The 14,523-nt window shown below is 51.6% G+C and overlaps 1 protein-coding gene across 12 annotated transcripts; it reads left to right on the plus strand.

Annotated features, from left to right (window-relative positions):
* The first annotated feature begins 2,565 nt into the window (after window positions 1-2,565).
* On the plus strand, window positions 2,566-14,407 carry CMKLR1 (chemerin chemokine-like receptor 1). Of its 12 annotated transcripts, XM_048964197.1 has the most exons (5): window positions 5,393-5,557; window positions 6,847-7,040; window positions 8,045-8,084; window positions 8,875-9,069; window positions 10,498-14,407. In XM_048964197.1, the coding sequence occupies exon 5, from the start codon at window positions 10,553-10,555 to the stop codon at window positions 11,633-11,635; it is 1,083 nt and encodes a 360-aa protein (XP_048820154.1). In that variant the 5' UTR covers window positions 5,393-5,557; window positions 6,847-7,040; window positions 8,045-8,084; window positions 8,875-9,069; window positions 10,498-10,552; the 3' UTR covers window positions 11,636-14,407. The 12 variants fall into 12 exon arrangements, 11 of the variants coding, with proteins under 11 accessions (XP_048820157.1, XP_048820158.1, XP_048820155.1 ...); XM_048964198.1 differs by lacking the exons at window positions 5,393-5,557; window positions 8,045-8,084; window positions 8,875-9,069 and adding exons at window positions 3,130-3,422; window positions 3,993-4,101; XM_048964203.1 differs by lacking the exons at window positions 5,393-5,557; window positions 8,045-8,084; window positions 8,875-9,069 and adding exons at window positions 3,130-3,422; window positions 3,993-4,047.
* Window positions 14,408-14,523: the final 116 nt, after the last annotated feature.

A 14,523-nucleotide genomic window follows, 5' to 3' on the forward strand; every position in this document is an offset into this window, starting at 1 on the left:
CAAAGGATGAGCAGCTCCTCAGATTAAAGGGTTTGCCAACATCTACTGAGACAAAAGCCTTGAGGCTGCCATTAATTAACAAATTAGCTCATCAAGACTGTCCCTAATATGTCAAATAAAAAGCTGTCCTATTCGTTAAGCTAGAGCACGGGTTCTAATTTGCCTGCCAAAGTACCACTTTTAGTGCTACTGATAAGAGACTCATTTAAACAGATAGTTCTGAACAGATAGTTTCCTTTTCCCTCCTCGTCTCCCTCTGCACTTTGCTCCTTACTTGCCCTGCGTTTTGCTCCTGCCTGGGGCTGAGGAAGGTGCAAGCAGTGAGTTTTGCCCATTCACCATTTAGCAAATAAAACCCTGGAGTCCATTTGCACGAGGATGTGTCTCATACGAAGAAAAGAGTGGAGCAAAATAGGAAGTGTGGCAGTTATCATGGATGTGATCTATGATGCAATTTGGATGCAGGAGAAGGCAATCTGAAATCTGACTGCATTTCCTTCTCTTTTTATGGTGTGAGCACAGCCGGGTGATTTCCAATAGAGCTGGGGATGAAAGAATGATGCAGTCATGGCTCCAAGCTGGGCACAGACCTGAGCTGCATGGTGGCTTTGTGGCACCAAGGGGACCTGAGCTGCCACCATCCCCTTTGTCCCACATCTGCACCCAGTGGGGCATGAAATCGCTGTGCCAGCACCATGAATCTCTGAAATTCACTTGGACCTCAGGCTGCTGCCCCTGATTGCGTTTTGTTGTTGTTGTTGCTGGATTATTAATAATCTTTTGGTGTAAAATGATGGCATTTTAAAATTTCATTATGCCTCCTTGTCACAGGACATAAAGCAGAGGCAAAGCTGATTCAATTAACGGGGATGGAATTGGCAGCCCCTGCAGCAAAGGCTGCTTCTCACTGCTGGGCTCACTGCTCCTGTTGGGAAGGGATTGAATGGGAGCTGAGGCTTGGGTTTGTGTATCTCACCTTGTCCTGTGTTGCTGCAGGAATGGGGCCAGTGCAAGAGGCCTTCTCCCTTCCCTTGCCTCCTGCCAGCAGATCCCACTCCCACTGCAACAAGAGCTGGGGAAATGGGAAGCATTCCCCGCTGTGCTGGGCACACAGCTGCCAGGAATTGGTCCCCACTGACTCCTGGCACCAATCCTGCCATGGAGTTTATGGGGACTTTGTGCCAAACAGGTGATCACAGAACCATAGAATGGTTTTGAGTTGGAAGGGACCCCCAAAGGCCGTCTGTTCCCACTGCCTGCAGTGCACAGGGACACCCACAGCCCCATCAGTGCCCACAGCCCCGTGCCCTGAGCGTGGCTGTGTGCAGGGATGGGGCAGCACCAGCTCTCTGTCAGTGGATGATGGTGGTGATGCTGTAGCCAAGCTTGCTCTGGGGTGCTCTCACTGCTGGGTAATGAGGCAGAGATTTACAGCTGCCTGCAGGAGAGGCGAGGGGCTGCACTCCCTCCAAAGTCCCCCATGGGTTAGATTAGGCTGTCTGCAAGGAAACTTAATTGATTCTTTAGGTTAAAGACTTTTCATCTGCGCAGACAATCCGAAGCATTAATTCTGTATAATGTGACACGGAACATTTGCGTGCAGCTCTCTGGCACAGCTTTTGCTCCCCGTGCTCCCTTTTGGGCTCTGATTTGTTTTCTTTCCAAGGCAAATTCTAGATCTGGCTTCCATCAACAACACTAATTAATCCCTTTTTAAATATTCTGACATTAATTATTTCTTAAATAATTTTCAGGAGCAGGCTCACGGCTTCAGGGTCGTACCATGCTGAGATCTGCACCCAGAGCTTGGGGCAGAAATGAGACCAAAAATGACCTTTCACTGGGACTTCACAAAGTAAAACAGTGGCTGTGCCACTTCCCAGCAACCGGTGGTAAGGAATGGGATATGAATGGGTTGAGTTGGGATGAGATGGAGTGGGATAGGATACAACAGGATAGGATGAGATGATTCCAAAGCCATCTAATGAGTTCCTAAAACCAGTCTTTCTGTGTCCCCCCAGGGAACTGCCACTATTTACTCCATCATATTCTATCACCTTGATGGGAAAGGCATCAAACAGCTTTCCTTCATTAACAAAATCCAACCTGACCTCAGCTGCTGGCACAGATGCTCACTTTCTGCTGCTAGCAGCTTTAACCACGCATTTTCTTAATTTTGCCTGGGCTGTAAAAATGAAAACTTTGAGGTGAAACTAAAGGAACCCACATGCAAACTTTCACATTTTTAGTTCACCCTACCCCCAGACCTTCTCCTAAAGGTGAGCACTGTATGTTTCCCTATAGGATGATGCCAGTGATGGGCTGATGACAACCATAGACATCACCTGTAGACATCAGGAGGACACCCCTCTACTGAAGGCTTACTCTGAGCTATCATTTAAAGCAGGGCTGGTTGAAGCCAAATTCTGCTCAGCTGCAGCCTGATGAGGAACCATTGTGTACCCAGGGTCAATGGTTGTCCTAGAAGTCCCAGCTGTTGCTCATTAACCCCCCACCTCATTAAGTGGAGAGCATGCTCCCTCCGGTGGGATTGGCATAAGTTATGTGAAAGAGATTCTTCTGTGAAACAAAGCTGAAAGGGAGGAAGATTTGGGGCTCTATTTGATGTCTGTGGGTGAGTGGCAAAGCTGTGAGCCTGGGTAGAGAAGGGGCAAGAGGAGAGCAGAGTGGGCAGGCTGAAAGACCTCCTCAAGTAGCTGATGATGGATGGTGTGGAGCAGTGTGGCAGGACTATGGGCAATCAGGGCTCAGGATGTTTCATCCTTTGCTGCTTGTCTTGGCTGAAGCACCCTGCAGTTCTTGCTGAAGCTTAATGAGCTCTAGGAGAAGAAGTGCCATGTGCAGGAGCATGGTGCTGCTCCTCATCTTTGATTCCAGAGGCCCTCGTTCTCTCTTCTGTGGCTTTTAGTGCTCCAAAAGCTCTTTTGGTGAGAGAGCAGGGGCTGCATTGCTTCTGCAGGAATCAAATCCTCAGTGGGAATCTGGTGTAAGGAGCCGTCTCTGCTTGTAAATCCCTGCTGTTGGTGTGTGTCCATCACCTGCAGGAGGTATTTGAAGGTGAGGAACAAGGGTAACGTAGAAAAGGATGCCCTGTGCTGGGGCTTAAAATGAAAAACAAACTGCCTGTGCCCTGTAATCCCTCATCTCTGTGCTGGGAGCTGTAAATGGCTCTTGACACAAACATGGAGCTGCCAATGAATCGCTCAGTGTGGGCACGTCCATCACTGCTATGTGATTCCCCAGCGATGGCCCCACAGAGCACCCATAGCCCACAGCATCAATGGCATTTGGATGCCAAAAGATGACCTCTGGCAGCATGCATCTTCTGCTTGTGATTCTGAGCACCCCCAGTGCCCAGCAGGATGCTTGAGCTGTGAAAGGAGCTGCGTGGCCCTGTGCAGGTATGGTAAATGCATCTTTTGTGTGGTGTAGTCTGAAGGAGGGTTTCCAAATCACTAGGCTGTGGATAAATGCACGAGGATTTAGCTTTGCAAGGCTCTGCTTGTGCCTTCATCGCCTTTTTTCAAGAGCTGGGTTAGTTACCTCCAGTGGCTAATTAACTAATTGCACCTAGCCAGCGCTGAGGGGAAGGGGTGGGTGGCTTTGGGGTTAAAAGAATACCTCAGGCTCACAAGGGTATATATAGGATGCCATCCTCACCCCAGCAATGGGGCACAATGAATGGAAGATGCAATGAATGGGGCTGCAGGGGGGTTCAGTGAATGGGGGTTGCAGTGGGATGCAATGAATGGAGCACGGTGCCTCCTGCAGCTCAACTTGCAGCAGCATGGGGCAGTCAGTGAGCACAGCCCTGCCTGCCAGCAGCCCTGCTGGGCTCCGTGCTGCTATTTATAAGCTGTGAGTTGCACAAGCCTGGGACTGTTTTTTCCGTGATTGTACCAAATCAGTGGAACATGGAAAGCGGAGCTGTCTCTTTGACATCCTGTATGTGGGCTTCTTTATTTTTGCAGTGAGCTTTCGTTTCCACTCGGATGGGATGCGGAGCAGGGCGTGTTGTCACAACAGGTCATGGAGGGAGCGATGAGCAACATGCAGCCCGCGTGGGAAACACAGGGAGAGGTGGGGGGTGTCTGCTCTGCCTTCTCTTTGCTGTTGCAGTGACAGCTGCTGGGGTGAATCAGGCTGGTTCCCACCATCTGGGAGGTGCTGAGGGCTAGGAGGGGTTCCCAAGGCTCTGTGGCATCACAGTGTTCCTGGGAGGGAAAACCCAAACTGCAGAGCTGACACTTGGGGTGTGCTTTATCCCATGTCAGTGTGGTTTTTACCTTCATGTTTTGCTGAGCACAGGGATAAGGGTGTGTGAGCACGATCCCATCCCATCCTGCCCTACAGATGCCCTGGAAAGGACCTGGGGATAGGCAGATCCCATCAGGGCACATTGCTGTGCTCCTGCTCCAAAGTCTGTGTGGCTCAGATGTGTGGGATGAAGGTGTGCCCTGGGTTATGGGCTGGCCATCATCTTCTGTGGGCATACTGCTCCTGAAGACCACAGTGTGGTCTGATAAGCCTGGTGCTTTTTTGGGGGGAATTGTGACTGCTCGATGAGGGAACTGCTGTTGGTGAATTCAGAGATGTGGAGCTGCTGGGCGTTGCAAGGAGAGCATCCACACCTGGGAAGGGTCAGGGTGCTGGTGCTGGTTTGTCCAGAAGGTGTCATTATCGTGTGTGTGAAAAGTGGGATCATTTCCCCCAAACCTGCTGCACACCCATGGCTGTGCTGTGTATGTGGAGCCCAACCCAGGGGTTGAGTGCTGTGGGGGCTGAAGGGCAGGAAAAGGGATTTGCTTAGTGCCACATCAAGCACAGGGTGATTGGAACCTCCTGCTCTGCGGGGGTGGATGCTGAGCTGCTCAGTCCTCACTGAGAATGGGAACAGCCCCGGAAAACCGCTTGGCTGGGATTGGGATTGGTCTGGCCACGAGCAGGTGGAGCCCCTTCCGTTTGCTTTGCAGCCCCTGTGAAAGGCACACAAGGCTGGAGGTGCTATAGCCGAGCCTGGGGGTGCTGCTTGGGAACAGCTGAATCCCAATAGTAATAAAAACCATGGGAGAAACCCAGACCCAAATGCAGCAGCAGCGTTTGGGAGCCAGATTTCACCAAGGGAAGTGACTCAATGTCTTGGAAGGAGTTGGGGGTGGTGGGAGGACAGGAGGGTGAGTGGGGGGGGGGGTGCGGAGTGGGCTGGGGGCAGCTGGGAGCCACCTGGCTCTGTGGTGTCCCCCTGGTGTTGCCCAGCATTGCCCTGCAGCCCTATAGGGCCTGGCTGGGGGCCAGGAAAGGCGGCCCCACGGGAAGCGATGTACTGCAGGATCCCCGCCAGCTTTCCCACCCTCTCCCAGCTGTTGCTCACGGAGCCAAAACCACCCCGAGGATGCTGCTGCCTTTCCTTCCCCCTCCCCTTCTCCTTAAAAGCTGTCTGTGCCCTACGCCGCTGCCTGCAGCATCCTCACCGGGCTCAGCTCCTCTTCCTCACTGCCTTCATCCCAGAGCAGAGAGGGCTGTGGCAGAACTCCAGGTATTGGGTACTGGGAATGGAGGGGGAAGAGAGGAGAATTCACGCTGAGCCCCCTCCCCTGCTGACTCCTAGAGACCCCATGCAGAATTGCTGCCCAATGCTGAAGTGGTGGCAGAGGTCCCACTAAGGTATGAGCATCAGCTCTACATGGTTTTGGAGAAGTTGAGGAGTCCCCAAGGGGGGGGAAGTGGGGTGTCTGGCCCTGGGAGGGGTTAGGATGGGTCCCACTGACAGAGCAATGGGGAGTGGGGCAGCACCAGGCTGTGCTACACCTGCATTGCAGCAAGACCATGTTTCATTTTAAAAATATATATTTGGGGTACTTTTAAATACTTCTGGGAGCTGCTGAGATGGGAACTGCGTTGCCCAAATGCATCAGGATGACAAAAGGGTTTTGCTCTGCTGGGCTCTGTGTTACTGCTCTCACCCCATGCCCAGGTCCCCCCTGCCCCCAGTGCAGCAGTGTGACAGTCATGAGCTGTTGGCAAATCCCCATCTGTGGGTGCTGGGGGGCGGGGAGGATCATGCAGCCTCCCGGGGACTCTTCTCTCTTCTCCTTTCTCCAATCTGAGAGCATCAGCAACTTTTCTCCTGATTCAGCCCCAGGGCAGCAGTTTTGTAACCCAGCACTATGCGAAGCGAGGATCGCAGCTGGGGCTGATTCCTCTTTCACAGCTCCGGGGGGGGGGGGGGGACGACACCAGTGTCACCACCTGTGCAGGCTGTTGCATGTCCCTGCAGGTGTCAGTTCTCGTTGGGTATTGCAGATGCCACATGATGGGGTTTGTGGTGGTGGTTTTGCACTTTCGCAGCCATTTCTGGATGTCTCCGTGTGCGCCCCACATCGGTGATGCTATTGGGGAACCCAGCGATGGTTGGGCAAACCCCAATTTTCTCAAGCACAGTGACCACCACCTCCACTTGTGTCTCCATGTGATCCAGGATGAGGACACACTGCTGGATCCATCCCCACCTTTGTGTGTGGGTCACAGCTGCACCAACAGCTGGGATTAGTGAGGCAGGAATGTGTTCCCTTCCACCACGCACCCTGGGAACACTGGGGACAGCATGTGCCTGGCCCTGCACCAGTGTGGAATGCTGAACTCCAAAAGGTTTGGGGCTGAGCATGATATGCGTGGCACAAGGAGCTGTCCTGTCCCCTCTGTGCACAGAGCCTCAAAATCATGGTCCCCATCCCCACATCCTGCCTTTCTACATCGCTTCCTCCTTCCCAAGCATGAGCCAAGCTGATGTCTGGTTGCATTTTTTTGTGTTTGTGTGTGCCACAGGCTGTGGTTTTGCTCATCCTCCCATCGGCAACGCGTGCACATCCTCTGTGGGATGAGAGAGCTCAGCAATAGCCACGGCTGCTGGTGGAGAAGTGACCAAACCCTGCGGCAGCCAACACAATCTTAACAGGGTAGCAGCAGTGGGGATGGAATCTCTACGTGCACGGAAGGGCAGGCAGTTATCCAGCTGAGAGGTAAACACCTCTGGGTTTTGGTGTCCATGGGGTTGCACCTGGGTTGGGAGCGGAGCGATATCTGGGGCTCAGGGAGGGGTTGGCTGCAGCCAGCAAGAATTCTTTACTTTCCCCATGGGGATGCAGCCAGCTGAGGGTTTTCTCCTCTCTGTTATTACAAAGTGGGTTTGGGGTTTGGGTTGGGGATGGTGGTGACCTATGGGGCCATGCACTGGGACTCTGTAGTAGGTCATCACTACTCTCATTTGCTTAGTTTCTTTTGCCTGGCCCCAAAGTCCCCCCCATGCCCGAGCACAATCATGTCCCTCTGTCCGGCAGCAGCAGGGACAAATCCATTTCCTTCTCTTGGTTTCCTTCCTCTTTACACCCTCTAAAATCTGATCTGCTGATAGTGGCTCTGCAGGTGCCACATGAACCTCCCAATGGTGTCCCCAACCATATGCTTGGCTTTGTCCCCAAGCAGCCACAGTGTTGTACAGAGCACCCCAGTTGACACCGTCAGATGGGGTGCAAATCCTCCTTGTTTGCAGCAGGAATAGCTCCCACCATGGGGCTGTTGTGTTTCCAGCCATGCCATGCAGCTGACTCGCTGGCACCGTGCTGTGCAGCTGGCTCCCTGCAACGTGCAGGGAATTGGGATACATCCCCAGGAGAGATGCTCATCACACAGTGCTTATTGCAGCACTCAACCCTTGTCCTACACCTAACAGTGAGCGCTGCGTGATGTGGGGCTGGTGATTTTCCTTTTGTTTAGCCTGGTGATGAGTGTCGTGTTTTGAGGTCCAACACAGTTTCTGGGCAGAGCAGAGTGTGCAAGCTGTGACCCCACACTGCTGTGTCCCTGCACTGCTTCCATGGACCATCCCATCCCAACCAGACGTGTGCAGTGCTGCCCAGAAAAAACACTGACTCATGCTGTTATTCTGTCCCACCCTGGGCACAGCCGGCTTTTTAAGGCTGCCTTTTCCAGTTATTCCTTTTTTATCTGCCTGTTCGCAACGCAGCCTCTCTCAAGGTCCTGGCACCCAAGCGCCGTGGATGCAGGTAGGGCTCTGTGCCTCAGTTTCCCCTCTGTGAACAGGCTTTGCCTCCTCCTTCTGCCAATGGGGCTGCAGACTGTGGGGCTGTTTCTGGGGATTTGCAGGTGCCTGGATTTGGGAGATGTGGGGTGTAGGGGGATGGCAGCAGTGTGGGACTGGGACACAAGCTGTTCTTCTCCATGACATCACCATGCATCCAAGGGGGGCAATCTTGAGAGGTCAAAGATGCCTTACTGAAATGCCAGGAAGTTTTTCTGCATGCACGTAACCTAAAAATAGGGCTTGGGTGTGCAGTTCCCAGCAGACTTCTCTGGGTGTTTAGCAGCAGTGAGGTTGAGCTCTTGTTATGGGCGTTTTGATGGTGCCCAACTCACACTCAGGACTGGGAACATCAAACTGGGATGTCATTGCCATGGCAGCTGCCAGCTGAAATAAGTGAGAAGTGGAGCTGGTCATCATACCCCTTCCCCTGCATTCCCACACCCCCATACCAGGCTGGGAGGGAACTTGGGGCTCAGGGCTTTGGTGTGGGGCAGCCACAGGGGGACACAGAACCACTGCTTCACCTCACAGCTTGGGTGAACACGAGAGTCTGGCTCCTGCAGGGTATGAGGATGTCCTGTGTTCAATGGGGACATGGATGCACAAGGAAGGAGATGCTGATTTCTAAGCATCCCCACAGCCAAGTGCAAGGATAAGGCAGACCCGTGTATTATTTTTTCTTCTGGCTGCACTCCCCCGTTTCCCCACTCACATCCGTCCTCTTAGCCACGGAAGCTTTTTTTTTTTCCCAGTAAAGCTGCATTTGAAGGTTTCTGCTGTTCTCCCTGCTTCCTGTTGCCGTCCCAAGAACAACAGCCCTGACCTCATCCTGGCCGTATGCGGGGCCGCCCCGAGCTCAGCCCTATGGGGGTCCCTGGCTGAGCACAGCTGTGTGAATCACAGCTTTTGGATTATTTGGGGCAGATCCTGTGCTCATTTTTGCGGAGGTAGGAGGACAGAGATGAATAGAGAACAGCGCGTAACGTGGTTTTGGCTCGTGCTAAGCATTTGCAGCCCAGAAGGAACATTGAAACATGATGATGTGTGGGTTTAGTTTGTTGGTTTTGTTTTGTTGCTGTTTTGCTTTTTCAGACACACTTCATGGGGTATTTGCAAAAGGGAGAAGAAATGGAGTTGGGGTTTCTCAAGCCCAGGCTGGTAGGGATGGGGCCAGGTGCCCCTTGCTTGTCCTGGCACTGGTGCTCATGGCTGCAGCACAACCATGCAGAGCATGTCCTGTAGCACTGCTTTCAGCTGGGTCTGGGGAATGTCCTGCACATCAGTGTTAAAAAAAACCTGAGAGGGAAAGGGGAGGGAGAGCAAAACAAACAGGCAATTCCAATCAACGGTCCATAAAGCACAGCTTTGAAATGTTGAGCTGAATGTCATCACATTGGAAAGGGATGGTACAGGAGAGATTTTTCCATGAAAAATGGGTGAGTGGGTACAACTTGAAGAGGGGGGAATGCCAGGGGTAGAGAAGTGGGGTCCCTGTGGGAAATGGGGATGGAGCAGCATTGTGTAACCCACAGCTTTGTTTTTGGGGAGGTGAAGCCATGTGCTAAGGGTGTGCAGGGGCAGGGCCAGCTCGGGGCTGTAATTGGTGTCCTGTCCCATGGGCACCTCTCCTGGGGCTCCATGGGGGGACTAGGATGCACTGTGTATGGGGATAAGCACCCTTTTGGCTGTGAAATCCATAGATTGTGACATGGATGGGATGCCCACCAGCTGCTTGCTTGAGGATTTGTTCACCCTCAAATCTCTGCATCCCGATGGGAGTGCCACTGAGGGCAGGAAAGGGCAGAGAGCGGTGGGGCTGCTTGGGAAGGAACTTGAGGAAAAGCCCATGGAGAAACAATAGCTTATTGTGTAAACACATGGGGGCTTGGGAGTGGTGCTGGCAGGAGGACGATGCTCAGTTCAGCACTGCACAGCCTGGATGGGTTTGAGGTGCAGAGCCCCAGAGCTGTTAGCAGGGAGCAGTGGAACATGCTTAATGGCTGGCGGAGCCCAGTTTTGGCTAGTGGCAAATATAGTGCTCACGGTTAGCGTTTTGCTCAGGGCTTGGGAGAAAGAAAGAGAAAAGCTGTAGTACTTTGCAGTTTGGAAAATCTCAAAGCTGTTAGTAAGCCTAATAGTAATTGTTTCCTTGGAAATAAGTAGGCAATAGACCTGCTTTTGTGAGTAAGGCTGCAGCCATGTCCTGGTGAGCGCAACCAAGATGAGCTCAGCAGCTCCCAGAGCTGGTGCTTCTCCTGATCAGCACATAAACATTCCAGACAAGCCCCAGCAACTGAGCTGGACCCAAGGGATCCCCCAGAGTTTCCAGGGCCATCCTAGCCATGCTTTGATCTAACACTGTGTTTGCTTAGCAGGGCATTGCCATCTGGAGAGGCTGAGACTGACTGGACACTGATTTGTGCACCCACCATGGCGCTTTCCAATTTATCTGATTACTCTGATGACTCTGACATCTATGACTACTTGGATTACACCTATGAAGAGCCAGGCAGCGTGTGGACAGGCCCATCCTATGACCCAAAGGACATTGCGAGGATCCTCTCAGTTGTCATCTACAGTGTGTCCTGCGTGCTGGGCATCCTGGGGAATGGCCTTGTCATAGCCATCATCACTCTGAAAATGAAGAAGTCGGTCAATGCCATTTGGTTTCTCAACCTGGCCGTCGCCGACTTCCTCTTCAACATCTTCCTACCCATAAACATTGCGTACACAGCCATGCGCTACAACTGGATCTTCGGGACCGTCATGTGCAAGCTGAACTCCTTCCTCCTCATCCTCAACATGTACACCAGTGTTCTTCTGCTCACCACCATCAGCTTTGATCGCTATGTGTCGGTGGTTTTTCCCGTCTGGTCTCAAAACCATCGGTCGACCAACCTGGCATGCATGGTTTGCCTGATCATCTGGATGGTTGGTATCATCATGAGCTGCCCTTCTCTTGTCTTCCGAGATACAGCACAAGCCCGCAACTCTATCATTTGTTTCAGCAACTTCTCCCTGTCCAGAAATAGGTCTTACCAAGCACTGGCACTAGTGAGACACCGAACAGTGAACATCACCAGGCTCTTTGCTGGGTTCCTCCTGCCCATCACCATCATCACCTTCTGCTATGTTTCCATTGCCTTCAACCTGCGTCGAAATCGCCTCGCCAAGTCCAAGAAGCCCTTCAAGATCATTGTCACCATCATCGTCACCTTCTTCCTGTGCTGGAGCCCCTACCACCTGTTGAACATCCTGGAAACTGAGCCTGACCTGGTCCCACGCTCTGTATTTGAGATTGGCATCCCCATCACCACGGCACTCGCTGCCTCCAACAGCTGCATGAACCCCGTCCTCTATGTCTTCATGGGCCAGGACTTCAAGAAGTTCAAGGTGACCATCCTTTCCAGGCTGGTGAATGCACTCAGTGAGGAGACGGGCCACTCCAGCATTGTACACAGGAGCTTCTCCAAGATGTCTTCAATGACCGAAAAGGAGACAACTGTCCTCTAAGTCTGGATGTTCATGGGACGGCCACAGTCCTCTGGGGCCACCCATGTTCAGCACCATGATGGTGGAATGGGCATGGTCTCATGCAAACAGTGCATGCTCTGACTGATTACACTGCCTAGGCATGGAGACCTCTGTGTGTGTGGCCTGTGCTCCTTGGCTGGGGCCCACCTTTATTTTCCAGAGACATTTGCAGCTTGGAGGAGATGTTAAGCATCAGTCTCTGCTGTCTGGAGGTGCCCATGGATGGACAACCTGTCCCAGCTGGAGGTGACAAGAGCTGGGTTATGGGGTGCACTGTGAGGACAGCATGTGCTGGACAGTCTTGTGACAAAGACAAACAAAAAAGCAATAAGGGAAAGCAGGTGAATTTATTATTATGGGATGTGTCTGAGGGGGCACCTTGGCTTCCTGGGTGGGTGGATGCCACCTACCATGGCAGTACAGTGACTGTGCCCCATGTATGCATATAGCCACTTATTTTAAATCCTGACATGTACTGGTACTAGAGCAATGTTTCTAACTGTGATGTGAGCACTGTGTACCCAGCAGAGAACACTGCAATAAACACAATGCTCACCCAAGGGCTCAGCCCCATTGCAGAGCTTCTTTCTGTGCCCCCATTCTGCCCAGCAAAGCAGTGCCTCAGGGACGTGGGATGGTTCATGGGCTCAACCAAGTGGAAAGCTGGCAGCAAAAACAGAGAGATGTGTCCTGGAGGATCCTTGCAGAGTGCTCTGGTAATGGCCAGTCAAACCAGTGTCTCTATCCAATTTCATGCACAGTTAATTTGGGAGGTAATTCACGAGTTGGGCTTCTTGGTAGTGACAAGGAGGTGGACACTGGTGTTGCCCTTATTTATGGGCTGATTTCTTCATGTCACCCACAGTGCCTGCAGTTCTCAGGAGGAGGAGGAAGGGCCATATCCTCATGGTTAGGGGGGCACATTGGGTGTCCCTGGGAATCCCACCACTTATTCTGCTCACAGGTATGCACAAAAACTGGGATATTAATTAAAAACAAAAATCAAAAAAGGGCAAGCACTTGGTACAGGATGGGGGGAACACAGCCATGTCCCCATTCCTGCCCCCAGCAGGAACAGGAATGCTCCCACTGTGTTTTTTGGTGGCTGGGTTTTGCAAGCCCATCTGTTATCCCTGCAAACAGCTTTCCCAAACCTTGGTGACTTGGTACATAACCTTGGGTTAAATTATCATTACAGACAGCTTTGGAAACCTAATATTTGCATTCATCTTTGTAGATGTTTGCCTATTTAATGCGAAACCTGTTTTACATACAAATACCCCTCTATGTGTTGAAGCAGGGAATGAGCGCAAGCTTTTCAGCATCTTCCCAGATCTTATTAATGATTCTCAGTGCTAAACTGGGGAAAAGACAGGGAAGCAGTAGGGTCAGACTGGAGTCACTTCATGCCTTTGGGCTGTGACAGCCCTAGCAGCATCCCATTATCATTGTCACCTCTTTAATTTGGTCACAGAGGACCCAAATGGCTCTTTAGGAAAGGAAAAGATAAAGCTGGCTGAGTCCTCCCCCATGCTTGTGTTATCCCAACGTGTTTTCTGTCAGATGGACTCCGACGAACGCTCTGTTCTGCTGATTAAAATAGGAGTCATTAACGACAGCAGCAGGCTCAGTGGTGGACTGGGAGTGCTGAGCATCCCACCCAACTCCCACTGCAGCTCCGTGTGTTGGGGACGGAATCTGGCACACATGCACTGGGTACATTTAGGACTGAAGGTTTTATGGCAGCACACTGCTGGACAGGAGAGATCTAGGAACTGGGCCCCCCCAGACCTGGGACCCTCATCACCATTCCTGGACCACCCTATACATCCACTGAACCCACAATCTCCCTTCCCTGGGGACACCCATCTCCATCCCTGTGTTGCCAGTTCCCTTCCCAGGGACCTTCAGTCATCACCCCCAGGACCCCAGTGCTCCCTCCCCACTTTCTTCCCTCTCTTCACAGCTTCAGGTCTGGGTTTCATTTCACACAGCCATTTGGGAAATTACTGCAGAATGTACCAAAATCATTTCTGTAGAACACATTACCATCCTTTAATGACTGTTCTTTTTCAATTAGCTGTCAGAGCCTTGAATTAAAGCTGTGCTTTACTTCCCCAGTAGATCTCACCCTTTATTTGGAAATGGATTTTAGGAAAGAAAAACAAAACAAAAAAAAAAACGGAATAAACATGCTATCATCTCCCTCTCCCCAGTTCAAGGCGGGCTGGAGACATGTTTAAATTATCCCCCACTGCATTCAGGCAGATCATCAACTGTAAATTTTACAGAAAACAGTAAAAACGATAAATAAACATGCTTCTTTTGTAGGAGGTGAATATTACTGCTGCTCAGATTTATCACTCTCATCTCCCATACGTTTTATAGCTTTTGTAAAAGTGCTGTCGCAGCTTCTGTGTTGTGCTGCTAAGGTGCTTTCTCCCCCCTGTTCAAGGAGCAGCATGAGCTTAGTGTGCAATTTAATTTAGGAGGAAGAGGAGTCCTGCTTGAGGGCTCAATTCATCCCAAGAAAATGCCTTTGGCATGGCTGGGAAGAGAAACACTCCCTAGCCTATCCCTTCCCATTCCCATCCCATGCCTATTCCTTTCCCATCCCCATCCTTGTTCCATCCCCATACTCATGCTATTAGATTCCTATTCCCATTCCTGTACCCATGCTATCAGATCCCTATTCCCTCCCACTGCTGCTGGCTGTGCACCAAACCCACACAGAATTGGGGGAAATGCAGGCAGTTTTGGTGCAGGCACTGTTACCAGGGCAACCCATCCAGCCTATAGCTGCTGACAGAGCTAGCAGACATTGCAGAAAAGAGATTTTTTACTACTTAGGATTGCTGTGCCTCTCA

The sequence above is a fragment of the Lagopus muta genome, chromosome 17 (assembly GCF_023343835.1).
Source record: "Lagopus muta isolate bLagMut1 chromosome 17, bLagMut1 primary, whole genome shotgun sequence".
Lineage (NCBI taxonomy): Eukaryota > Metazoa > Chordata > Aves > Galliformes > Phasianidae > Lagopus > Lagopus muta.